The sequence below is a fragment of the Balaenoptera acutorostrata genome, chromosome 16 (assembly GCF_949987535.1).
Source record: "Balaenoptera acutorostrata chromosome 16, mBalAcu1.1, whole genome shotgun sequence".
Taxonomy (NCBI): domain Eukaryota; kingdom Metazoa; phylum Chordata; class Mammalia; order Artiodactyla; family Balaenopteridae; genus Balaenoptera; species Balaenoptera acutorostrata.
This window is the reverse complement of record NC_080079.1, coordinates 76,268,812-76,294,561: the sequence shown is the minus strand read 5'-3', so window position 1 is coordinate 76,294,561 and position 25,750 is coordinate 76,268,812. Positions and strand designations below refer to the sequence as shown.

The 25,750-nt window shown below is 41.4% G+C and overlaps 2 protein-coding genes and 1 long non-coding RNA gene across 8 annotated transcripts in view; 2 read left to right on the top strand and 1 right to left on the bottom strand.

Moving 5' to 3' along the window:
* The window catches only part of ARID4B (AT-rich interaction domain 4B), a 132,558-nt gene extending 128,359 nt beyond the window's left edge, over window positions 1-4,199 (top strand). For all 4 annotated transcript variants that reach the window (XM_057531041.1, XM_057531043.1, XM_057531042.1 and 1 more), the window contains one exon: window positions 2,438-4,199. In XM_057531041.1, the coding sequence (XP_057387024.1) occupies window positions 2,438-2,565 (128 nt within the window). In that variant the 3' untranslated portion in view covers window positions 2,566-4,199. The remainder of the gene's footprint in view (window positions 1-2,437) is intronic.
* Window positions 4,200-7,383: 3,184 nt separating this feature from the next.
* Window positions 7,384-21,306, top strand: RBM34 (RNA binding motif protein 34). Of its 3 annotated transcripts, none has more exons than XM_007170755.3 (11): window positions 7,384-7,510; window positions 7,621-7,795; window positions 8,018-8,154; window positions 11,052-11,280; window positions 12,858-12,917; window positions 16,122-16,165; window positions 17,547-17,630; window positions 17,781-17,844; window positions 19,155-19,194; window positions 19,422-19,540; window positions 20,966-21,306. In XM_007170755.3, the coding sequence occupies exons 1-11, from the start codon at window positions 7,392-7,394 to the stop codon at window positions 21,242-21,244; spliced, it is 1,350 nt and encodes a 449-aa protein (XP_007170817.2). In that variant the 5' UTR covers window positions 7,384-7,391; the 3' UTR covers window positions 21,245-21,306. The 3 variants fall into 3 exon arrangements, with proteins under 3 accessions (XP_007170817.2, XP_057386409.1, XP_007170818.2); XM_057530426.1 differs by lacking the exon at window positions 20,966-21,306 and adding an exon at window positions 20,736-20,958; XM_007170756.2 differs by lacking the exon at window positions 12,858-12,917.
* On the bottom strand, window positions 16,419-25,744 carry LOC130705007 (uncharacterized). The gene is made up of 3 exons (XR_009005596.1): window positions 25,553-25,744; window positions 19,341-19,645; window positions 16,419-16,707 (listed from the first exon to the last, which is right to left on the bottom strand). It is a non-coding gene; the product is annotated as an uncharacterized LOC130705007 (long non-coding RNA).
* Between the last annotated feature and the right edge of the window lie 6 nt (window positions 25,745-25,750).

The window sequence follows — 25,750 nt, the reverse complement described above, 5'->3', positions numbered from 1 at the left end:
TTGTTAAAAATGCTAACCATGATCTGAGCCGTCATTGTGATCTTTTTGCTGGTGGAGGGTCCTGCCTCGATGTTGATGCTGCTGACGGATCCGGGTGGTGGTTGCTGAAGCCTGGGGTGGCCGTGGCAGTTTCTTAAAATAAGACAACAAGGAAGTTTGCTGCATCAAGTGACTCTTCCTTCCATAAGCAATTTCTCTGCAATGCAGTTTGAAAGCATTTTACCCACAGTGGAACTTCTTTCCAGATTTGAGTCAGTGCTCTCAAACCCTGGTGCTGCTCCGTTAACTAAGTTTATGTAATATTCTGATTCTTTGTTGTCATTTCAACAGTCAGATAAGTTCACTGTCTTATATGGGCATGGTTCATGGCATCCCAAAGCAATTACGATAGTAACATCAAAGATCTGTGCTCATGGACTTGAGGATATGGGGAGGGGGTGGGGTGAGATGTGACAGGGTAAGAGAGTGTCATGGACATATATACACTACCAAATGTAAAATAGATAACTAGTGGGAAGCAGCCGCATAGCACAGGGAGATCAGCTCGGTGCTTTGTGCCACCTAGAGGGGTGGGATGGGGAGGGTGGGAGGGAGGGAGATGCAAGAGGGAAGAGAAATGGGAACATACTGTATATGTATGGGTGATTCACTTTGTTTTAAAGCAGAAGCTGACACACCATTGTAAGGCAATTATACTTCAATAAAGATGTTTAAAAAAAAAAAAAAAGATCTGTGCTCACAGATCACCATAACAAATGTAACATAATAATAATGAAAAAGTTTGAAATACTGTGAGAATTACCAAAATGTGACACAGAGACACAAAGTGAGCAAATACTGTTGGAAAAAATGCTGCAGTAGACTTCTGGATGCAGGGTTGCCACAAACCTTCAATTTGTAAAAAACACAGTATCTTTGAAGGGCAATAAAGCAAAGCATAATACAATGAAGTAGCCTGTATCACAGGCACAGTTATCTTGCGAAACTCTTTGACTGTGTGTTTGGAGAACTAGCTACTTTTAGTTCTGAGAATAGGTCCCAAGGAAGAATATGTGGTCGCAAAGAAGTTTGTTATGGTAATATTTATAATAGCAGATAGAAATCATTAACTTGTATTCTCCAGTAATATATGGCATTGGTGAAAAATAAGTAGACGTTTAAATTTTTATTTATAATGCTCAAAGTATTCATTCGATGTCGGTAACAGCAAAAGACTAGGAATTAGATTAGTTACAATTCATAAATATAGTGGAACACTATTCAGCTTTGAAAAGAAAAAGAGGTAAATCTATATATGTACTGATAAGGAAACATCTCCTCAAATTGTTAAGTGTAAAAACCAAGAGTCAGACTCTATACTGTACTTCCACTTGTGTTTTTAAAAGCGAAGTTACTAGTGTTTTCATTTTAAATGTGCATATGATATCTCTAGATTCTACGGAAAAAATTCCTCTAGAGCCGGGGTTGCAAACATTTTCTGTAGAGACAGATAGTAAATATTTTGGGCTTTGTGGGCCTTATAGTCTCTTTAGAACTACTTGACCTTATGAAATCTGCCATAGGCAAGATGTAAAGAAACGGGCATAGCTGTGTTCCAATAAAATTTTCTTAACAAAAACAGGCAGGCCAGATTTGGCCGTGGGGCAATAATTTGCCAGTTCCTGTTGTGGAGTTTTAAAGATTGTGAAGCAGCTGGTAACAGTGGGGAGGGGAATTTGGAGGGTTAGGAGGGTCCTGGATGAGAGGGAGATGAGCTTTTCCACCTTATATCCCAGCACTGAATGATTTCGTTTACTTTGTGCATGTATTCCTTAAAAAATAAGTTTTCAAACACTGATTTATAACAATGAGAGAATTTCTTTGAGGAAAATAACTGATGTGTCATTTGCTTTATAAACCAAGTGGAGGAAAATGCAGTAGTTATGATGTGATGTGTGGTAGTAGTTACTTTTCCCAACTTTAAGAAGCAATTAGCTTTCCCTTCTCATCACCATTTAATTTCATAAGGAACTCCAGAAGCAGAAACATACGGGAATTGGGAGGGGGAACAAGATGTGGGATGGATTACAGATTTTTCCTGTTGAATTCAAAGATCTTTTTGACATTTGTTTCATTATTACGGAAGTCTGTCTTCTGTCTTATTTCCATGTCTCTGTAGACTGAGAGCACCGTTCATTCTCCTCTTTGATTCATGCAAGAGCGTTCCCTGGCCTGTCCTTTGTCGTTGCTTCTCCTGTGATTTGGCAGTGCCTCGTTACTTGAGATGCACTAGGTTTTCCTTTCTTTACATTATGGTCTTGTAAGAAGTGACTGCTCTCGTAGTGAGCTAAATGATTTTGGAGAACACAGCAGAATTTTAGTTTAGAGGACGAGTGCTTTACTTCCTTCTGCTGTTGTATATGCGTGTTATTAAGCTGTTGGTTTCCCTTTGCCTTAGGTGCTGCTACATCCTCGTCATCGTCTTCACCTTCGTCCAGCTCCATAACGGCTGCTGTTATGTTAACATTAGCTGAACCGTCAATGTCCAGCACGTCACAGAATGGAATGTCCGTTGAGTGCAGGTGACAGCAGGACTTGCTAGAGCACTTTGCACTTAATGGCTGTTGAGAGCCACGTCTTTTTTTATACTGCACAGTGGCACAAAAAAAAAAAATCAGACAAGCACTATTTTATATTTAAAAATTGTTTCTTGACAAGCTGACTTGGCACTTAAGTGCACTTTTTTTATGAAGAAAAAGTACAATGAACTGCTTTTCCTCAAGCAATAATTGTTTCCAACTTGTCTGGGAATTGTGTGTCTGGTAACTTGAAGGCCTTCCACTGTGGCAAATGGAGGCTTTTCACTGCCTGTAGAGACAATACAGTAAGCGTAGTCATTGGGCGGCCACAACATGTTAAGATAACTTACTGTATATGTATTCCCTTGTATTTTGTTAAAGCTGGAACATTTGATATTTTTCCATTTATTTATGAAAAAATATGAACCTATTTTCATTTGTACAAGCTAATTGTTTTTTAAAGCAAGTCACCTTAGGGTGGCTTTAATTGTATAACTCAAGCACATGTAATAAATTCAGAACCTGCAGTTAACAGGATATTAGACATCAGTCCTGATAACCAAATATTAAAGATTCTCTTTAAAAAAGACTGAACATGTTTACAGGTTTGAATTAGGCTAAAAGGTCTTGCAGTGGCTTTTCACGCCCCTTCAAATTGGAATGGAACTACTGTACTTTGCCATTTTTCTATAAATCAGTATTTTTTTTTAATTTTGATATAATACATTGTGTGAAAAAAGAAAATGGCTAATAAACTGTATTAAATCTTAATGTGTAAAGATTGTACTTAGCCAGTTCAAAGTGTATATTTATTCATAATGAATTATAACAGTTATATTTTTGTGTTTTCTTGTAAATGTTTCTTTTTCCTTAAATACAGATAATTCATTTGTATTGCTTATTTTATTATGAGCTACAACAAGAGGACTTCAGGAACAAGTAAACTTTATCGGTATGGTTCAAGGCTGTTGCTATGAACTGTCTCAAAAGGATGGCTGTTATTTTAAGTATAAATAGCTAATTGGGGTGGTAGGCCTATAAAAATTAAATGCCTTGTATAAAATCCAAAATGAATGCAAAATTGTTTTCACCTGTATTGACTTTATGTTGTATGGTTCCAATCTCTGTTCTGTTTGGCACTTGTATTTAATTCTACACCTTTGTAAGACATTTGTATATTGCGGATGTGTTCATTCAAGCTATTTAATACCTGGCACTGTTAATACACAGTACTTTACTGTACAGACTGTTTTACTGTTTTAATTGTAGTTCTGTGTACTTTTTTTGGACGGGGCTGGCATGTTTTATTTGTTTTCTGGCAATACGACGTGAGAATTTCGAAGCGTTTTGTTGTAGATGCTAACGTGTCAGAATCCTTTACATTCAACTTTTCTAAGAAAAGCATTTTCAGTCTTGCAGTGTGTACTTACAGTAACTAATTTTGTTGAAAATGGTTTCAAGTTATTCAGATTTGTACAGGACTGTAAAGATTTGTTGACAGCAAAACATTGAAGAAAAGCTTATAGAATAAAAGCTATAAAGTATATATTAGGATCTGCAAACAATGAAGAATTATGTAATATATTGTACAAATGTAAGCAAAGGCTCTGAAATAAAATGCCATAGTTTGTGAATCCTTGATTTTGTTTCTAAAAGATTAAGTAATTTTAGTTCATTTCTGTCTCTGATGCCTGACCGAAACACATATCTCCAGCATGTATTATCAGAAAGGGTAAAATTGACATCCAAAAAAGGGAATATTCTGCCTATAGGAATTAAAAGTCCATTAGCCAGATTTATGTACAGGATTTGTTAGGCATTCTTATATCTTTGCATACACAATTTAGCTTGAGTCTGAAGATGAATACTTCTGACTTGGAGGTTTGTCTAAAGAAGAAAACCAAGATTTTTTTCTTTAATGCTTGAAACCATTACTAGCGGCTTTTTTTTTTTTTTCCTTTTATTTCTTTTCTTTTTTTTTTTTTTTTTTTTGGTCTTTTAATGTAATTGGACCTTTGTGGCTCTCTTACACTTTCAGTGCACTCTACCCCATTGCACTGTGGAATCATCTGGGTATTGTTAAAACAGTAGTCAGTACTCCAGCCCCACCCTCAGTCATATTTAATTGGTCTGGGATGGTACCTGGATGCTGGTCTTTTTTTAAAGGTGGCCAGTGATCTTAATACTCATCTGGGTTGAGAACCAACCACTCCATCACTCCAAACCTTTAAAATCAATAATTAGGTTTTCTGCCCCGTTTAATGAACTTCCCACCAAGAGAAAATTTTTTCTTTAAAACAAAAAGGAAACTTTTTAAGGCCTAAAAAAGCCCAAATGTGTATTTTTGATGCACCTTTTTGATGACCCTTTATTTTCACAGAAATCAGTTTAACGTTTAAGGGATGAGTTTTAAAATCTATAGAACAGTGCTTCTCAAAATGAGGTCCTAGAATACTGGTCCCTGGAAATGCTCTGGGAATTTATTACCAAACATATTTTGGAAATGCTATATATAGCACATCCCCTTCTTAGAGTTTCAGTGTTCGCATGTTAAAAACTTTTAAGAAGTTTTTTTAAGGAAGGTTTTTCATTTAACCTACTGCTTTTAGACTTACCTGATCATGAAACCCTGTTTTTCAAGGAACTCCCAATATCACCTACTTGATAGGTGGATTGGATTCTCACAAACAGTGCTCTAAAGGAGAGTGATTCCAAACTTTGTTGGAGTTGAGGTTTATACCCTTGGGCTTTTCTGCCTATTTCTCCCTTCCTCCCAGCTTCTCCGGAGAGTTTGAGAATTTCATGGCATTATAGAATTTGACTTAAGTCTTTCCCTGGTCCCCTAAACTACATTTTATCAAACTAGTTTACAATCTCTGATAAAATTAAGATGGTACGTTTTTTTACAGTTCTCCAAAGCCTTTTTTTTTATTCCTACTGAAATAACCTGAGGGTGAGGTCTTGTTAATTTTAATAACCTGGGGAGGTTGGGGACGGTGGACCAGATTCCAGAAACCCCTAACATTTTTTACAAAATGTATTTGTATTTTTTTTAATGAAAAGAGCCCCTATAAGTTTAAGAAACTCTTCAAAGGGGTTAGTGATCTCTAAATGGTTGGAAAGCAGTTCTTAAGAACAGTGGGAATCATTTTTAAACTATCTCCAACCACAGTCTCTTTCATACTTACCACCTTTTCTTCTAGAAGTTGTGTGCTGCCTTTCATTCTTTGTGAGTCCATTTCTTCACCTTTCGTTTTAATTTTAACCTGCTATTTAGGGATTTTTGTCTAATGTCATATGATGGGTTTTGTATGTGTAAGACGTAAACCCCACGGAGGAATAGTTTCATGGTTTAGTTGTGGAAGTAATAGATATATAAGAGATCATAAAATTAAGCACTAAATTGTATGGGCAGGGAAAACACATGCATTAGAGTTTAAAGAGGGCAGTGTATGAGCACACAAGGAATGTGATGACTGATGTGATGGTGACATAGAGATGGCAAACCTAAGCATTTAACTGAGATTCATCTGGAAATGGAATGCATAGGCTAGAGTGGAGAAAGGCCAGATTCAATGACATTGCGGTGTTCCAGAGAGGAAGTGATTCTTGGAATAATGGTAGGGAGAGTGAGGAAGGAATCTGATTGGAAGACATGCTGAAAGAAAAATGAGTAGAATGTCTTCATTGGACGGTATAGGATAGATGGAGATGCTAGAGTTGCAAACATGGACAGTTGAGTTTTTCTCATCTTTGTGTGATACACAAGCCAAAATAAGGGACTCAAATCAAAACCAGTGCCAAGCAGTTGAATATTGTTTTTCCATCACATTATCTGATGTGGACTGTAAAAAAGATCACATATATTCCCAGTGACTTCTATTAAGCAGCTCTCCAAAATTAGCAAATCTGTTCCCATAGATTCAAAGTCAAGTTTGATTTTTACCACCAAAAGTACTGATTCAGTGATTTATCTAATGATAATCTAGTATTTTTTATTGCTTAAAAGTCAATTTACCACATATTCACTAGGTACGGTGAATGGGGATACAGAGCACAGACTGAATAAGACAACCATTTACATCTAGAGAGACTGTTATATCTCTACTGTAAATAGCTGGGAAATTTTCCTAAGTGAGCTGGGCCTTGAATCAAGGATGGGTACAATTTTGCAGGTGAAAATGAGGGGTAAAGAGGGGGGCGACTGTGGGGGAAGGAATAACAAGAATACGAAGGAATGACAAAAGGTGAAGGAATAAAGAGGTGGTGGGAAAAAGCGGGCTTTGGGAAGGTAGGCCAAGAAAACAGCATAGTTTTGAAAGCCGAGAGCCCCTTTTCTTGGTAGAATAGAGCGGAGCAGGTTACAGCTGTGGTCTCTATTTGTTTTTAACTTTATTTTGAAATAATGTCAAATTTCAGAAAAGTTGCAAGATCAGTACAAAGGAGTCCCATGTATCCTTCAACCGGTTCACCAGTTGTTAATACCGTGTGACATACATCCCTGTAACTTCATTTCCCGCCAAACCTCCCTCCTTCCTCTTTGACAACTCAGGGGTTTTCCTAAGTGTTTTCCCTTTGCTTGGACTGACACCCCAGTCCCAGCCTGGCTGATTCTTATTCGTACTTAAGGCCTCAACTACCCTCGGAACACTTTCCCCCCAAGACTAGGTCTCAGACAGAGGTACAAACTGGTCCGGAAGCCTGGGCCCGGCTCCTCCGCCCGCTGTCTCGCCCCCCCCACCCCGCTCGCCGTCTCCGCCCCCATGCCCGCTGTCTCCGCCCCCCAGGGCGTCCACCGAGACTCCCGGGGCGGAAGGGGCGTGGCTCCGAGAGATGAGTGGCCGGGACCCGGAAGTGCGGGCTCACGTGCTGCCGCCCTCTCGGAGGCCTCGGATAAGAATGGCCCTGGAAGAGAAGAACAAACGGAAGAAAAAGCGGAGTGCGCGGGAGGGGTGAGTGGCGCGTGGCTCGTCTGCCTGGGCCGGAGTATGCGTTCGGGAGCTCGGGGCGCGACGGGTGGGGCGTGGCGTCGTGTCGCTGAGTCTCTGACGTCCGTGTCTAGAGAGAACCCGGAGGACGGCGCTCGTGGGAATCTGGCAGGAGACTATGAGGTTGGACAAGTCGCCAGTAGTTTATTCCGCGGCAAGCGGCCCTCCAGAGGCAGCACGGGTCGGCTGGCTTCCCTCTTCGGCTCTTTGGAGCCTCAGCTTCAACCCATGTATGTGCCTGTGCCTGAAGTAAGTCACTGCGTCCTACCCCGAATGGCCCATTAGAACAACTTTAGAAGCAAGCAACCTACCTTGCCGGGCATGTTTTCTAAAGTGGGGCAGATAAGGATCAATTTTAAGTAACCTTTCATTACTGGACATACCAGTGAGAGAGAAAAGATGCTACTTTAGAAAGACCACTAAATTATTAAGAAGGATGCGGTCTGAAACATACCTTCAAACTTTTAAAAGGAAACCACCAAAAAAAGGAAACGGGATGAGGAGGAAGAAAGTTCATCCCAAATCCAAAGACCGCTTTTGCAAGAACCTGCGAAAAAAATGAAACTGAAGAAGAAACTTACTGATGCAGACCGAAAGTTGGCAAACAGGTTGGTAAAATTTCTCTCCTAGTTGATGTTAAAGAAATTAGATGGTAAAGAAATAAACATTCTTATACCAGCAATGTTCATTTTAATTTTTTTTCTCACTTCATGGTTATAATTTTAAAATTTTTATTATGGAAAGTCACATACATATTGAAAAGTTGAAAAGGATAAGGAACCCCATGTACCCAGCATCAGCAGTTATTAATACTTGGCAAATCTTGTTTCATCTTTACCCTATTCATTTCCCCCTCATTATTTGGAAGCAAACCTAAGACTTAGGTTTCATCTATAAATATTTCAGCATGTATGGAAAAGATGAGTTTGGTTTTCTTAAACTTATTCAGTCAGAGATCATATTTCCCCCATTAGTTTATTTTTTATTAAAAAACAGTTTATTTGAATTGAGATCCATATAGAAGTACCATTATAGGTTCCTAGTTTAACTTTCCTCAGCCTGTCAGGCCACTCTCTTCATGCCCTTTATCTCTCTTTTCTCTCTTGGCAGGTGATCTTGTTACCTATTCTGAGAATTTTTTTTTTTTTTTTTGGCTGTGCCAGGGAGCTTGCGGGATCTTAGTTCCCTGACCAGGGATTGAACCTGGGCCCCCAGCAGTGAAAGCCTGGAATCCTAACCACTGGACCGCCAGGGAATTCCCCTGAGAGTTATTTTTTTAAATTGCTAACAGTTGTGAGCTACTACTTCTGGTTCTCTTACTGCCTGTAACTATGCACATCTTTAATTTCTTCCCCTTTCAGAGAAGGGTGTCTTCCTCCTCGTCCAAGATTAATTCAGTCACCTGTGCTGTTTATATGTACCACATACCTCTTCTGCCTCCTTAGGGTTTATGTCATCAGATAGATAGATAGATAGATAGATAGATCCTTTTTTTTTTCTTTCCTGTATCTTTGATCTGTCCTCTCAAGATTCTCATCTTCAGAAAAGAAATCCAGCAAAACCCCATCTGCAGTCATGTGTCCCTGTTTGCTCCATCCCCTCAAACCTTCCCTTCATCGTCAAGCTTTTAGAAAAAGATGTCTGTACTTGCGCTCTCTTCCTTTTCTTGATCTGTTTTCTCTTCCACGAACTTGCACTCTGGTTGCTTGTTTGTTGTGTTTGTTTTTATGTGATATGACCGTACTTCTGAAACAGTGCTCAGGGAAGCCATCCTGACCTAGGTGCCACATTTAGTAGGCGGTACAGCCTTTGTCTGAGTCCTCGCTTTTACGTGTCACGTGGTTGCCTTTCTTCTCGAAGCTGTTGGATTCTTCGATAGCAGTCTCTTCTCATCCTCCTCTTGTCTTCCTGCTCCTTCTCAGTGGTATTGTGGGCACTTTCCTTCTGACTGTTCCTTAAATGTTGATTTCCCTCGGGATTCTGTTCCTGGTCATCTTCTCATGACCTTTTCCACACGCTTCATTCCGGGCAGTCTCCCCGTGCTCGTGATGCCACCATTCTCATCTCTCCTTCTTGGTCTATAAACCTGTATGTCTGTTTGTCCACTGGCATCTCTAGCTCTGTATTCATATACACCTCAAGTTCAGGGTGCTTCAGACCGAGCTCATTATCCTCCTCAGACCTGTTCCTCTGCACGAGTGGTACCATCAGCCTTCCTGTTGCCTGAGCCTGTGACTTGGGAGTCATCTTAGACTCTTTCTTTTCCCTGCATATCTAATCACTTGCCAAGTCCTAATGATGCTGTCTTTTCATCTGCTTCCCCTTTCCACCCTCTCCCTTGCTCTGGTGGGTCTGTTGTCTTCTGAGATGCCTGCAGTTGTAACTGTCTCCTTACTGGTCTCCCTTATCCAGCCTTGTCCCTTTCATAACTGTCTTCTGCTCTGCTGCCCAAATGATCTCTTTCAGGCACTTTCAAAGTCTTCAGGGGCTCCCCATCCTCTGTGGGATAAAAATCTAAGCACTTTTGCATAACAGGCATGGTCCTCCTTGACATACTGTCTCATTTCCTTTCACTCCTACTAGGTACTTTACATACCATAGTAAACAAAAAACTAGGCATTGACCCTCTCCTTACTGGAGCTTGTGGTCTAGTGGAGGGATGAAACGGTCAACATTTACTGAGGACTGACTATGTGCTATACACTGCCTTTCCTCCTCTGAGAGCCTTTCTTGTTTCTTTTATGTTTCTACACCATGTATTATACATGTTACCATTTTATGGTGAACCTTGCCTATCGCTCCAGAGACTGGACTACTGAAAGGCCTCTAATAGTCTCTTTTATCTTTGTATCCCCAGAGGCTAGAACTGAGTAGTAAATATTTATTGAATGAATGAATGAATGAGTTTTATGACTCCTACTACCCATTCTCTCCCCTCACTCCTAAGTTCCTGTTCCATTTCTCTTTTTGGACTGGTGCACTTACCCAAGTGCGCCAGTACTTTACAATATTGGCGGAATTTACTTTTGACAAGCAGTCCTTTAAATATTGCAGTAGGAAATCTGATTTCTCCTCTTCGCCAGATTGCTTTTACAAAGTTAAGTACTTTGCTGGTATAGTAATCTTCATAGACCCCCTGGGAGTGCTGCAGTAACCCTAGAATTCTAGAGTAGAGAATAGAATTTGGCATTGGTAGAGTGTAAACTAAATCCCCAAGAGCTTTAAGTGAGCCAACTTCTGTTTAAATGAACTTTTGTTGCTCTGCTTATTACCTGGCAGTTTTAACCTATCTTCAGAAATTGACCTTAACTTTTTCTAACTCTTGAGTTTCCTAAAGATACCAGTCACTTTTTGATAATGCTGTTTAAATGTAGATGTATTTGTGAATGGTAAGTTGATATGTAGGAAGGCCAGAAGTAGATGGGAAGTGTTTCTAATCAATGTGCTTTGTCAAATACTAGACCTGACTTCCATGACTTTTTTTTTTTTTTTTTGACTTAAAAAGAGAAAATGCTTTAGCAAGTGCTGATTTAGAAGAAGAAATTCACCAGAAACAAGGGAAGAAAAGGAAAAATTCTCAATCTGGTGTTAAAATTGCCGAAAAAGAAGTACTTGATGATGTAGATCAGAGAGTTGTAAATCAAAGAAAGAAAATTCAAACCAACCAAGAAGAGAGATTAAAGAATGAGAGAACTGTGTTTGTTGGGAATTTGCCTGTCACCTGTAATAAGAAGGTGAGTGTGTAGTCTGTATACTGTTAACATGCAGAGAAATTAGTAATTCATGATTTTGTTTACTGTCACTTTATTAAATAAGTCATTAATATATAACTTCATTATACATGACTACATATATCATTCTGTAGATTGATTCCAGTATCCCCCTGCTCCTTTCCATTGCCGAAGTCACTGCCCTAATTCAGGCTTTTGCAGATCTTGTCTGAACTACTGCAGTGGTCTCCTATCTGGTTTTTTCCTCCAGCTCTATCGTCTCTTCCCTGCCGCTAGAACGGAAGCGCCGTACGTGCAGGGATGTTTACCTCTTTTCTTCACTGCTCTATCCCTAGCACTTGAAACAGCGCCTGGTGTGTAGTGGAGGCTTGTTGAATATTTGTCGTGTAAACGAATGCATACATCCTAAGTTTCTTCCGTTATGCGGGGTTCACTAAACCAAGACGTGCCCTTTACTTTCTGTGTGTTTACGTGGTGGTCACCCTGGTGGCAATCCCTTCGGTCAAAATCCCGCTTATCTTTTGAAGAACAATTTCAGTTCCACTTTCTTTTTTTTTTTTTTTTTTTTAATTTATTTACGTTTGTGTTGGGTCTTCATTTCTGTGCGAGGGCTTTCTCTAGTTGCAGCGAGCGGGGGCCACTCTTCATCGCGGTGCGCGGGCCTCTCACTATCGCGGCCTCTCTTGTTGCGGAGCACAGGCTCCAGACGCGCAGGCTCAGTAATTGTGGCTCACGGACCCAGTTGCTCCGCAGCATGTGGGATCTTCCCAGACCAGGGCTGGAACCCGTGTCCCCTGCATTAGCAGGCAGACTCTCAACCACTGCGCCACCAGGGAAGCCCAGTTCCACTTTCTTAAAAACAAAACAGTACTAGAAAGTTACTTCCTGGTTTTTCCCTTTCCCCCTTGCCCTTTTGTCCCCTAGCATTTGATGTGTGATTATTTTGTAGAACATAACCCATTTTACTTTCTAGCGTAGTTTTGGTTACTTATCTTCCTCAAGGGAAGGGAGTGTTTGTGGTGCTTTACACATTTAATAAGTTATTTTTGGATTAAAATTGCTTATAGAAATTATTGTGCAAGCTGTAAAACATATACATTCTTCACATCCTGAGCCAGTCATAAGAATAATGTGTAAAATTCATCCTAAGACTTTTCTTCAGTCTGATGGTCTTAATTCCAGACAGTTGGGGAATTTCCCATGGTGACATAAGGATCCTTAAAATCCATTTCTGGTTTAAATAAGCCAGTGTGAAAAGATGAGAGAATTTATGGAATATATAATCTTAGTTTACCTGTAGTAAAGATTATAAAAGATTGAAAGAAAAAATGTTGTGTACCTTATAGATACTAACATGAACTTGAATTGTGTTTTCTTTTTATATAAGTTTCAGTAAAAGTTTTTTGTCTTCTAACTGAATAGTTACCTAGTTTTCCTGAAATATTCTGAAAACATGGCAGGAAAAAGATTATCAGACTGTTTTACTTAATTCCTTTTTGTGGTATTTATTTGATGTTCTGAAAGTGGACTGAAATACATATATATGTGTGTATATATATATATATTTTTTTTTATTTTAGAAGCTGAAGTCATTTTTTAAAGAGTACGGACAGATAGAATCTGTACGATTTCGTTCTCTGGTATGTGTTCTGCCCCCTTAAAATTGCATAATCTTAAAATGTTTTGCATTTAAATCCGACTTATTCATGTGTTGGTTTTAGTGACATGGAGGAGCCCTTGACTTTAACCTTTAGAATCCACAGGCTCAAATCTAGCCCCAAAGAAGAATCACGCTTAGTATCGATTGCTGACTCTTGGACTTTGTTAGCTAATTTAATGAGTTCAAATAGTAAAATGCTGTCCTTACTAAGTGTGCTTTGGAGGGTGGATGGGTGACTTTTGTTTGTGTGTCAATTGAGTAGGTGGAAACGTTCACACCTGTTGAGTAGCATTTCTGGAATCATAGGTGTTCATATGAGGGGTTTGCATGACGCTGCAGAGCAGTACTTACGCTCTGACATAGAAAGATAAAGTATGTTTTAATCAATTTAATGTTAAAACTTTATGGCAATAAATGGTATCTGATTTCACCAACTGAGCACTCTGTAGACCAGTTATAGCCATGTTCCTTGGCGCATGAATAAGCATCATTCATATGTGTTTTAATGTAATTAATATGTATCAGTATAGTATAGGAGATGTTTGTTCCTTGTTTCCAACTGCTCTTTCTCAACGTGATTGTCTAAAATGGGGTTTCTCAACCTTGATACTGTTGACATTTGGTGCTGGTTAGTTCTTAGCTGTTGGGGGCTGCCCTGTGCGACGTAGGGTCCCCGGCCTCCGCCTGCTAGGTGCCGGTAGCCTCCTCGCCACCCCAGCTGTAACAGCCAGATATATTCCCAGACATTGCCACGTGTCCCCAGCGGGCAAAACCGCCCACTTCTCTGAAAGTAGGCATTTCCCAAGGCTTTGGTGCAGTCTCCATAATTCCTATCATGGTGTTTGTTCCTCACGCTTATCACGTGTGTATTTTGTGTGCCCTTCTGAGTCCCGTTTCCTCATACCAGATCCTTGCCTGACACGTCCACTTGGGTGTCCTGCCCATTTTCAGAGCGTCTGTGCTTTACCTCCGTCAGTCCCACACCCCAGCCTATGCCACCTGCTGATTTTCTGTGATGTTTAGTGCCTGTTTTTCAGCTGTGGTTTCTTCCCAAGAGGAGTCATTCCTTTCTTTTTCCATCGTCCCACCTGAGTGTTCACTAGCTCTTGCAGAAGAGTTGCAGAGGCCTTTTACGGGTCCTGCTTTCAGTCCGCCTCCGATGCGTCCATCGCACCACCGTCAGCTTAGTCTTCCGAAAGCACTTCCTCCTGGACCTCCTGCCCAGAATTCCTCCCCTCCACCTCCCCTCCCGTGAATATTACACACACCGCCACCCCTGCCTTGGCCTGGCGTTCCCTCTGGGGGGCCTGCCCTGATTCTTCCCTGTCCCTGGATTATCGGTACGTCAGGTGACCCTGCTGTGCGCCCTCCAGCACCGCGTGCTTCACTGTAGTCCCTACGACACCGCTCTCTCACTGTTACGCTGCTCCTGTCCCACCAGCCTGTGGGCTGTGACTACGAACACCCTGTCTGCGTGGCTCCTCCTTGGGTCACTAGCACCTGCGCCTGGTGCACATCAAGTATGTATGGCGTCCCCAGACGCTTTCCGTTTTTCTCGCTGTCGGTGTCCTTGGTTCTTTGCCTGACAGCCTGCACAGAGTGGCCCTGGGGCCCCGTGTTCTTCTACGTGGGACTGTCCTGCAACCCGGGAGCTGCCCTCACTGCCGATCACATGCTTGCGCTTTCCCACCCTTGTCCTTTTGCTCAGTTCATTTGTTTTTTTTTTTAATTGAGGTCAGATTGGTATATAACATTATGTTAGTTTCAGGTGTTCAACATAACAGTTCAGTCTTTGTTTACCATGCAGTTGACCCCCTTCACCCATTTCACCCACTTTCAACCCCCTTCTCCTCTGGTAACCACCAGTCTGTTCTCCGTATCTCTGAGTTTTGTTTTGTTTGTTTGTTTTCGGCTGCACCGCTTGCGGGGTCTTAGTTCCCCGACCAGGGATCGAACCCAGGCGCTCGGTGGTGAGAGCCCGGAGTCCTAACCACTGGACCACCAGGGAATTCCCTGCTGTGTTTTTTTTGATTGCACATATAAGTGACATCATACAGCACCTGTTGTTGACTTACTTCACTTAGCATAATACCCTCAGCATCTATCCATGTTGCCGCAAATGGCAAGATTTCCTTCTTTCTTATGGCTGAGTAGTATTTCACTGTATATACTTTTTGTACTTCATTGCCTTATATTTATTAATTCGTATCTTTAATAACAGAACACAGGTCCTTGAGAGCTCCTAGAAGGCATCCAATAGATGTGTCTTGATGACCAGCATTCCCATGTCAGTTATTCACATGGGCATTTCTCATGTGTCGTACTGTTTTCCGGTCTATATTTTGAGAGTTTGACCGTATGTTAGTTTGAGCAGGACAGACTGAGAAGAAATAGTTCAAGTTTCTTAGTTTTACTATATAAACTATTGAATGACTAAAAGAAAAAAGTCTTCCAGAGGAGATTTATAGTAACTGCCCTAAATGGGGTTGGCATTTATAGACACCGCTGGACTTGTGAACTTGCAGTCTGTATCCTTTTACCTTTGTGTTCTCTGTACCTGGTGGTATTTGCCACACATTGCTGACAGTCACAGTTGCTGACTTGAATTTCCACCTCTCTGTAAAGTTTTCCCTACCTGCCCCCTTCACTCTTAGGTATGACCCTTATATGACTGACAGTAACGTGACTCTGACTATAAAGGAGATTCCCTTATTTGTCCAATTACAGATACTGAAGTAGTATCTTCTTATATTATTTATCAACTTAGTTAGACATATTTAAAATCATATAGCATACACAATATTAATTTAGAAGTGTCCCTTTTTTCCATGCTGATTTTATGAAACAATTTTCCTTAACACTCTTCACGTGTGTCTTCAACATCATTGTGTGCTTACGACCAGAGACCCCTTCAAGTCATTTGTAACTTCTGCCTGGTTTGAGAGTCACTGCCTGTGAAATCTGAATGTGGCACTATCATTGGAAATGTTTGTCCTCAGCCACCAGGTCCTGTTCATACAACATTAGGACAGTTGTTTCTGATTCAGTGTTTCCTTAGAATGTTTTTAATCACATCATATCAGACTTAGATATTTAGAGTTCAATTAATTAAAATATAGTTATTTTGAAATAATATTTCAAACAATGATTTTTCTTTAATCCTTTTTTTTTTTTCTCTTAAAAGATTCCAGCAGAGGGAATTTTGTCCAAAAAGTTGGCAGCAATAAAGTAAGTTTATAATTAGAGAAAGGGAGTAGTCATAAATTCTCTTCCATTTTGGTTAAAATTGAGATCATTTCTTAACCTCATAGATGTTTATATTTGGATAAAACATCATGTTTTATTGTTTTCTTATGTCTGTAATAACATATACATTTGTCAGATGTTCGTCTTCAAGCCTCAACGTAAATTGTAGAGTCAAGGATAAGAATTGCAAAATAACTTAAAATGTGCCATGAGAAATGAGAAATTTCAAGGACGTTTTAATATTTATTTATTTATTTATTTTTGGCTGTGTTGGGTCTTCGTTTCTGTGCGAGGGCTTTCTCTAGTTGCGGCAAGTGGGGGCCACTCTTCATCGCGGTGTGCGGGCCTCTCACTATCGCGGCCTCTCTTGTTGCGGAGCACAGGCTCCAGACGCGCAGGCTCAGTACTTGTGGCTCACGGGCCCAGCTGCTCCGTGGCATGTGGGATCTTCCCAGACCAGGGCTCGAACCCGTGTCCCCTGCATTGGCAGGCAGACTCTCAACCACTGCACCACCAGGGAAGCCCTTCAAGGATGTTTAATCAGGCATAGTGTTTGAAGAGAATAAGAAAGTTTTGCCCGTAAAAATTCTATTGTAAATCATAAGTATCATATTTCATCAATTCTAAGGTGACATTTCCCATACCTTAACATTTTTAAAATCAAAATGCATCTTAAAATCAGAGGTGCCTCATGGTTGCTATGGCTGGCCAGGTTTTTCCGGGGAAATTGTATAGGTCACACTATAAGGTGGAGAGATAAATGGGGAAACCTACAGATTAAACAGGAGTCAGAAGACTTTTCAAGTTGAAAACTGGACAAGACCAAAGTATGTCTAGGAGTAGACACTTGGGTGATAAAACCACATAGACGCGCAGGGAAGTGGTTCCTATAATAATTCCCTAAGCTGTACATGTCTGTGTAGTTTTTATTTTACAGTAAAAATGAAAAAGCATGTTGTCTTTCCCATCTGTGTGTGCCTTAGATACAGAGCTGCAGCTAAGGTGATGTTGGGTTGGCCAAAAGGTTCATTCGAGTTTTCCCGTAAGGTGTCACTTGAAGGAACTGTTTGGCCAGCCCAGTAGTTGTAGTGTGGTGGGTTGCCCGGGGGCGGCTGTTGGTCTCTCAGTGATGACTGGTAAGGAGGCCTGGGTCACGTGTATCAGCCCATATCTGTGTAAGTTGTGTGTTATTTTTTTGAGTTATTACTAAATATTTATTAAAAGAGATGAAACTCCCCCCAGAAATTCTTGTCATATGTGTTGAGAGTGGAAAACAAGCTATATTTATTTCAGTGACTTTGAGATTAACAAATTTTACATTGTCTTTTTTTTCTTCTTTTCTTTTTTTTTTTTTTTGGTGTAGACGTAAAATTCATCCTGATCAGAAAAATATTAATGCTTATGTTGTGTTTAAGGACGAGAGTGCTGCTACAAAAGCACTGGAAAGGTAATTTCACCTCTTTGAGGTTTGGACAGAATTATTGTAATTTAAGTGTGTATGAGTCCATGCTTTATTCTTTGGTTTCACTTCAGAGCAAATATCCCAGGAACTCAACACTTGTTTTTAACAACAATTTTCCCTTCGTATTTATACCAGAAATGGGGCCCAAATTGCAGATGGATTTCGTGTTAGAGTGGATCTTGCATCTGAGACCTCATCTGTGAGTAGTTCTTCTGAGCTTGTGCTGGGAGAGCAGTGGGGTCAGCAGGGAGCATACGGGAAGCACAGAGGAGTCTTTGCCCTCTGTGGTCTCAGCTAATGCCCTCTAAGTCGGCATCGGCTTCAAGAAAGTGGTTCCCACCCGTACGTTAGATCCAGTAGTCCTAGAGAGGCCAGAAGTTACGATAGAGGGCATCGGGGCCAGCACCTGAATTTACAGACTGAGGTCTAAAGTTAAATCAGTCATTAAACAGTTTTTGAGTCCGTCCTCTGTGTCAGGCATTCGGTGCTGAGATACAGTCTCAGTTCTCTAGGAGTTCACAGGATAAAGGTAAAGAAGAGCAGACGGTTTTATGATAAATACTGTCGTAAACGCACAGGATGCTTTGTCAGCTCAGGAATGGAGCACTTGATTTGGGGGGTTGCCAGCAAGAAGGGGCCAAGGAGGGTCTCCAGGAGAACAGGTGTTCTGTCAGTCTTGCAAGATAAGTCTGTTATCCAGGCAGAAACATGTTGAACAGTGTGAATGGTGGGGACCAAAACCTAATTTGTGGAGGGAGTGGCGAGAGCCTGATGCGGTTACTAGTGGCTGGAGCGTGAGGAGGGGCGGGGTAAGAGTAGCTGTTGGAGAAGTAGGTGGAGGCCAGTCTTGAAGACCCTGGCCTGCCATGGGGAGGAGTCTGGGTTTTGTCCAAAGCTGTTCCTCAAGGTCTCTCGAAACGGATGAAGCGTGAGTTGCAAGAACTCACCGCAGAAACAGGGTGCGTTACTGTCGGTGTCAGGGTGACTCGTTGAGAAATGACAGAGGCCTGGCTGACAGCCCTGGCTTTGATTGTGGACCTGGCACGGGGTCCGCAAACTGGCCTGAGGGCCCAATCTGTTTGCGGCCCGTTTCTGTTAATAAAGCGTCACTGTCACCCAACGACACCCACTAGTTATGTGTTATTTTGCTGAAACAGTAGAGGCAAGTAGGTACAGCAGAAACCACATGGCCCACAAAGCCTAAAATATTTGCTTTCTGGCCCTTTCCAGAAAAAGTTTGCCCACCCTTAGTAGAGCAGGCCTTCCTTGAGCACTGCCGTGGGTCAGTGCCAGCTGCGAACAGAAGCACTTCCTGCTCCGGGGCTCGCTCACACTCCAGCGGGGAAGGCGGGGAAGGCGGAAGAAACGGCATCAAACAGGGGCCGGGAGGGTGGGAAATCAGGAGACGGAGCCCCGTCAGATGTGTGGGGTGAGGACACGGGTGGACTTTAGGGTGACTTCCGCTTTCTGCTCCATGAGTGATTTTTATTAACCCTCTTTGTGTTTCAGAGGGACAAGAGATCTGTATTTGTGGGGAATCTCCCATACAGTAAGTTTGTTTAAACAAATAAAGTACCTGTTTATCACTGAAGTAATGCAAATAACATCTGAGTTGGTAACATAATGTTTCCCTTTAAGACTACCTTTAAGAAGTGCGGGGTGTAACTTGACTAATTACCTTGAGGCTATGCTTACCCTTGGTATATTAGGAAACATCGCCAGCTTCCTAAGGCGATTCCAAGTCCTCACTTCCACTGGGGTTGAATCTGTCTTTAGAAGCTGAAGAATCTGCGGTTGAGAAGCACTTTCTGGACTGTGGGAACACTGTGGCTGTAAGGGTCGTGCGGGATCCGGATACAGGAGCCAGCAGAGGCTTCGGCTACGTGCTCTTTGAGGTAGGGAGGCTGACGTATCGTCACTGTCCGTGACGTGTGCCCGGAGAGGCTGTCACTGCTGTCCCGTCCTTCAGACGTAACTCACTGTCGCCCTCAAAATTCCACCTTAAGAAAACGACATTCATAACCCGCCACAGTATAACAGACTCCTGTTCCTATAATTGCATCCAACCAAGAGATGTTCTAGTTATTTCTCCACATTAATGTTATTAAATAATGTTTTAGATACTGGATAGTAAAGGTATTAAATCTCTGAATCTCCACCTTCTGTAAAATGGAGAGAAGAACTGATCGTTCACTCAGGTAGAAGAGAATGTTAGTCTCTGTACAAAATTGATTATATTTAGTTCACTAAATATTAGCCAGTGTCTCATGCCTAAAATTATTAGAATACACATATGGCCCTACGGCCCTTATGTTTTCTTCCCTTCACAACAGCCCATCCATGTACTTCCTTTCAGTTTTTACCTGCGCCGCCTTTTTTATGGTCAAGCTTAATATTTGTGAACATAAGATTCTGCAATCTGCTTTATGTTGTTTTCTGTCGTGTAAGTATGTTCCACTGAGCGTGTATACTGTCTTTTCCCTAGTGTGTCCCAAATGTTGCATGTTTGCAGTGTTCTCTCTTTTTCTCTAGTAATGAGATTAGAGTGGTTATGTTTTTTCCTTCAAATGTTTGCCTCCATTTTTGGATTACTTCTTTAGGAAAGCTCCCCAATGGGTTACCACTAACCAGGTCAAGACGTCTGACCATCTTTAAGGCTCTTAGTATGTATGACCAGACGGCTTTGAAGAAACGTCACAGCCTGCCATCATGACTGTGATGTAGTTATCTCACTGTTTCTCTGCTCTGTCTTCTGACTATTGATAAGTTTGTAAAGTCCTTTAACAAACATGTCATGAATATTCAGGGTGGTTAGCATTTAGTGTCTCTCTATTAGAATAAAAGAATAATAGAATTTTGGACCTAAAGGGAACCCTACAAGGCATGTAGTCCAACATCTCAAGGACTGTAATAGAGAGTTCTCTGCTCTCAAGTCAACTAATACAGCAGGGCTTTTTCAGGAAGAGCCTTGTGAAGAGGAGGTTTATTGGTTTAAAAGACACTATAGGACTGACCTCATTAATTGCAACTTCATTTTACATTGAGAAAAATGAAGCCTCTTGGATTGTGACTTATCTGATTATTTGACAGGGCAGCTTGAGCGCTTCCTGGGGAGAAACTCATGAGAGGGAGCATGATTAAAACCACAAGAACAGCTGCTTGTAGTTCAATACTTCGGATTGGACTTCGTGGCTGTGGAAATGAGAGGGGTTTCTACATGCAAGCTTGAAAGTTGTTCTAATCCAGAAAAGTCACCATTTTACTCGTTTCTTTGCACATGAGTTTCTGGTGAAAATTTAATATTTTGATTTTTATTGCAGAATACAGATGCTGTTCATCTTGCTCTGAAATTAAATAACTCTGAACTGATGGGAAGAAAACTCAGAGTCATGCGTTGTGTCCATAAAGAAAAATTAAAACAAAATTCAAATCCTAGTTTGAAGAATGTCAGTAAACCTAAGCAGGGACTTAATTTTACTTCAAAAAATGCACAACATTCTAAAAGTTTGTTTATCGGAGAAAAAGCTGTTGTCATGAAGAAGAAAAAGAAAGGACAGAAGAAAAGTGGACGAACTAAAAAACAGAAAAAACAGAAGTAGCTATCCGATGCCTTTTTTTTGTTTTCCCCACTGACTACTGGTAATAAAATGTGGTAAATCCATGTATTGAATTTCAGGATTTTTTTACATATTGTGAAACATGGACACTTTTTCAGTTATTCACATTGTAATAGTACCTTTGAATCATTTGTTTTAAGGTGTAGGCAGATCACTCACCATGTTAATACTGCTGATGGTATGAGAGATGATTTTAGATGTAGGGTGAACATTTAGAATTTTAGTGGTTATTATTTTACCATATGTTGGAAATACATAATTAACACTTCAGAGAGTTATTTTAAGAATTACTTGGGATGAGACTAAATTTAAAAGTGAGTAAATTTTTTTTTTCTTTTTTTTTTAAAGTGAGTAAATTTAAAGAAAAATGAAGTAACCTTAATACTGATTGTATCTAGACAAAGTATCTAAATAAAGTGGGAATACTGATTGATCTAAGGTCAAATCATAATCCCTAAGAAGTAAGGTTTTGAGGTCTGGTATATAATAGCCACTCATTTTTCTTCCTTCCTCTTGCACTTAGGATAAGTGGAGTTCTGGGTTTTAATTTTATTTCATCAACCTAATAACTACCCAACAGGGATTTTGTGTAAAATGTTGCTCTGATTTCTTATTCTTAATTGGTGATTAGACTGGTTATTAAAGTTCTTGGTAAATTGGCTATAAAGCAGATTTTTACTTCTATTTTTTAATTTGAAAAATATTCTCCCAGGAAAACTTGTGATTCTTTTTTTTTTTAATATAAATTTATTTATTTATTATTTTTGGCTGCGTTGGGTCTTCATTGCTGTGCGCGGGCTTTCTCTAGTTGTGGCGAGGAGGGGCTACTCTTGTAGTGTGCGGGCTTCTCATTGCGGTGGCTTCTCTTGTTGCGGAGCACGGGCTCTAGGCGTGTGGGCTTCAGTCGTTGTGGCTCGCAGGCTCTACAGCGCAGACTCAGTAGTTGTGGCACACGGGCCTCAGTAGTTGTGGCTCGTGGGCTCTAGAGCGCAGGCTCAGTAGTTGTGGCACACGGGCTTCAGTAATTGTGGCTTGCGGGCTGTAGAGCACAGGCTCAGTAGTTGTGGCGCACGGGCTTAGTTGCTCCACAGCATGTGGGATCTTCCCGGACCAGGGCTCGAACCCGTGTCCCCCGAATTGGCAGGCAGATTCTTAACCACTACGCCACCAGGGAAACCAAAACTTGTGATTGTTAACGTCACTCAGTAGAATGAAACAATATTTTTAAAAAATCGTGTTTAAAGGAAACATTTGCTGAAAAAGTATGGTAATGAAGTCACCAAGTGTAAAGTTCAACAAAGGAAAGGAATACCACTGCATTTCCTTGGGAACTTAACCTCGTGGTATATAGCTGGTGCCCCCTCCCACAAACCTTGCCGAGCTGGGCCTGTACCCAGGAGGGAGGAGTGGTGGTAAACCAGGGGCCTGATCTGAGGTAGGCAGATCTGTGATACACGCATCTTATGACTTAAGAGAACAGGGGGATACTGAGTTATTGGTGATTATTTTGAAAATCCTGTCTTTTGGGCGTAGCACAGGGAAAACCTACTGGAGCTTTAAAATGTAGCTCTGTGGAAAGCAGAAAGAGCTCCATTTTCCTGTATCCAAGGACTGGATATTTTATGCTTAGTATCTTCTATGGTGCTTAGAATCTTGTTTTTCATAAGTAGGGTTCAGTAAATACTTGTCACTTGATAGCTCTTGAACGTTTTTGCATATATTTCCAGTTAAATTTATATAAAGATGCTTTATCTGTAGACTACATAGACTATCTCTATAGACTATAATTTCACTGTATGTATTTTCTTTATAGTGTATATTTTCTTTATATGCTTTTTAGTGTATATAAATAGATATAATTTTAGTGTCCTTAACATAGAGTGTTGGTCTTCAGGTTTTCATGTAAAGAGCCCTGGAGTGGGGTGTAAGGACATCTGATTCTTGACCCATCTCTGGCTGTGCATGCATGACCTTGGACAAGCCTCTCAACCTCTTTATCTAAATATCCTGATTGGTGAAATAAGGGGCTTGGACTAGATCCGTGGTTTCCCTCTTTTTTGACTGTGATCTGCAGTAGCTTTAATTTTACACTGTGATCAGTACAAACATTGGTATATTTAACTGACACCCAAGTTTCACAAGACAGTACCGGTCCTTACTACATGTGTTGCCATCTGATATTTTTTATCCTATTTTATTTAAAACACTGGTGATGGTCCACTAAGGTCATTCCACAACCCATTAATGATTCCACTCACAAGCAACATGCCTCAGGGATTTCCAGGCTGTTTCTGTTTCAGGATTCTATGCTTATAGGTATTTTACAAATGTAAAAAAAAAAAGTATTAAAAACTGTAGGGTGGTTGAGAGATTCAAAGGCACGGGTGTTGCACTAACTGTGCTTTGTATAAATGTGTTGCCTGGTTTATTGGACTCATAGCAGTGACCTCACATCTACATGGCATTTACTCTGTACAACACAGGGATACAGAAGAACAGCATGTTCTTTGTTCAGAGTCATAATTTAATGGACACAGTCTCAAATTTCCAAGAGGCCTCATGTCATCTGTGTGGCCTTGTGAGGGTCTGTCCCAACACCCTTGAGGCTGAGGACATACCTGTATCAGTTGAGGTGCACTTTTTGGGATAGGAAGAATCTGTATGTGTGCAGGATATAAGGAAAAGCTTTTTTTTTCCTGTTGTGTGCAATCCTCTGATTTCAATCATTTGCTTTGCTTTGGTGCATATGCCCCTTTACACCCCACCGCAGTCCTGGCAACGCACATGTACCTTTGATCTAATTTCCAGTCTTTTATAGGGTCTCAGGTCCAGGCAGAAGGGCTCTCCTAGGCTTTTGGACTAGGTTAGGAGCTCCAGCTACATGTTTCCATAAGTACCCTTGCAATAACTTCTGACACCAACTACCCCAGAGTTGAGCCAAACTAAATAGGTTAAGTGGACAGTCCCATACAAGACTGCCCTCATGCATCAGTCACACATGTGGGGGAGGGGTGGTGTCTCCAGGCCACTCTTCTGACCAGCCAGCTACTAATTTGGAGGTTCCTACTACCCTCTCAGGTTCAATAACTCACTGTAAGGACTCAGAACTCAAGAACATGCTATACTTACGATTACAGTTTTATTATAGCAAAAGGATATAAATCCAAACCAGCCAGGGGGCTTCCCGGGTGGCACGGTGGTTAAGAATCCGCCTGCCAATGCAGGGGACACGGTTCGAGCCCTGGTCCGGGAAGATCCCACATGCTGCAGAGCAACTAAGCCCGTGCGCCACAACTACTGAGCCTGCACTCTAGAGCCCCCAAGCCACAACTACTGAAGCCCGCACGCCTAGAGCCCGTGCTCCCCAACAAGAGAAGCCACCGCAGTGAGAAGCCCACACACCGCAACTAGAGAAAGCCTGCGCACACCAACGAAGACCCAACACAGCCAAAAATAAAAACAAAAAAACAAAAAACCCAGCCAGGGACTTCCTTGGCGGTCCAGTGTTTAGGACTCAGTGCGTTCACTGCCAAGGGCCTGGGTTCCATCCCTGATCGGGGAACTGAGATCCTACAAGTCCCGTGGGGCAAAAAACAAAAAACAACCAGCCAAAGGGAAAGACGAGGGGCACAGGGAGAGGTCTGGGAGAGTCCCAAATTCAAAGCTTCTGTTCCCTCCCTGTGGAGACCGAAACTTCCCCCTCCTAGCGCACGGCACAGTGATGTGTAACTACACAGAGCAGTGCCAACCTGGGAAGCTTACATGCTTCTGTGTTCAGAGCTTTTATTTGGGCTTCACTGTGTAGGTCATGAAGTTGAACTCCCTGAAGTTGATCTCCAGCCTCCTTTCCCTCTTATCCCAAGAAATGGGGCTGATAGAACCTGGATAAAGTCCCAACCCTCTAATCACAACCCTGGTTCTTCAGGTCTGGCCAGACCCCATCATGAACCATCTCCTTAGCCTAAACTGTCAGGATCCACTATGAATAACACATGCCTATCACTCCAAGGTTTTAAGAGGATCCCGCCTCTGCCTCTTTAAACTACATACATAATGTTTTCAGTGGCTATGACAACTTGACAACTCAACGTTTTCTATTTTTTTCCTTCAATCTCTTACCCGTTACACTTTTCCAGGAATCGCTCCATTTAATTTTCTTCCACTCCTGAGGCTATACTGTAACATCATTTTGAAATCGTATCACTACATTATGGTCCTTGGGGCACAATGGATTGTCATCTGAACTTGAAAAGCAAATTCAATAAAAATCAAACAAGAGACACGGGTTACCTGCATTCTATAAAAAGATGAAGCATTTGTGGTCAGCGACCTTCTTTGACACGGGGAGGTCAGCTACACACGCTTTGGAGTGTGCGCACGACCGCCACGTGCCGCCCTGATTACATCACGCTCAGCGACTCTTAAGGGAGTGCGCGGCCTCCCGCAAAATCCCGACTCCTACGCGAACAACGGCAGCGGCGGCGGCGT

Bases quoted from the DNA above. Each gene is read 5' to 3' on its own strand.
- RBM34 (XM_007170755.3), top strand. From the start codon at position 7,392: ATGAGTGGCCGGGACCCGGAAGTGCGGGCTCACGTGCTGCCGCCCTCT. The intron at 8,155-11,051 runs GTTGGTAAAATT...TGACTTAAAAAG, and splicing joins GACCGAAAGTTGGCAAACAG to AGAAAATGCTTTAGCAAGTG. The intron at 19,541-20,965 runs GTAGGGAGGCTG...TTTTTATTGCAG, and splicing joins TCGGCTACGTGCTCTTTGAG to AATACAGATGCTGTTCATCT.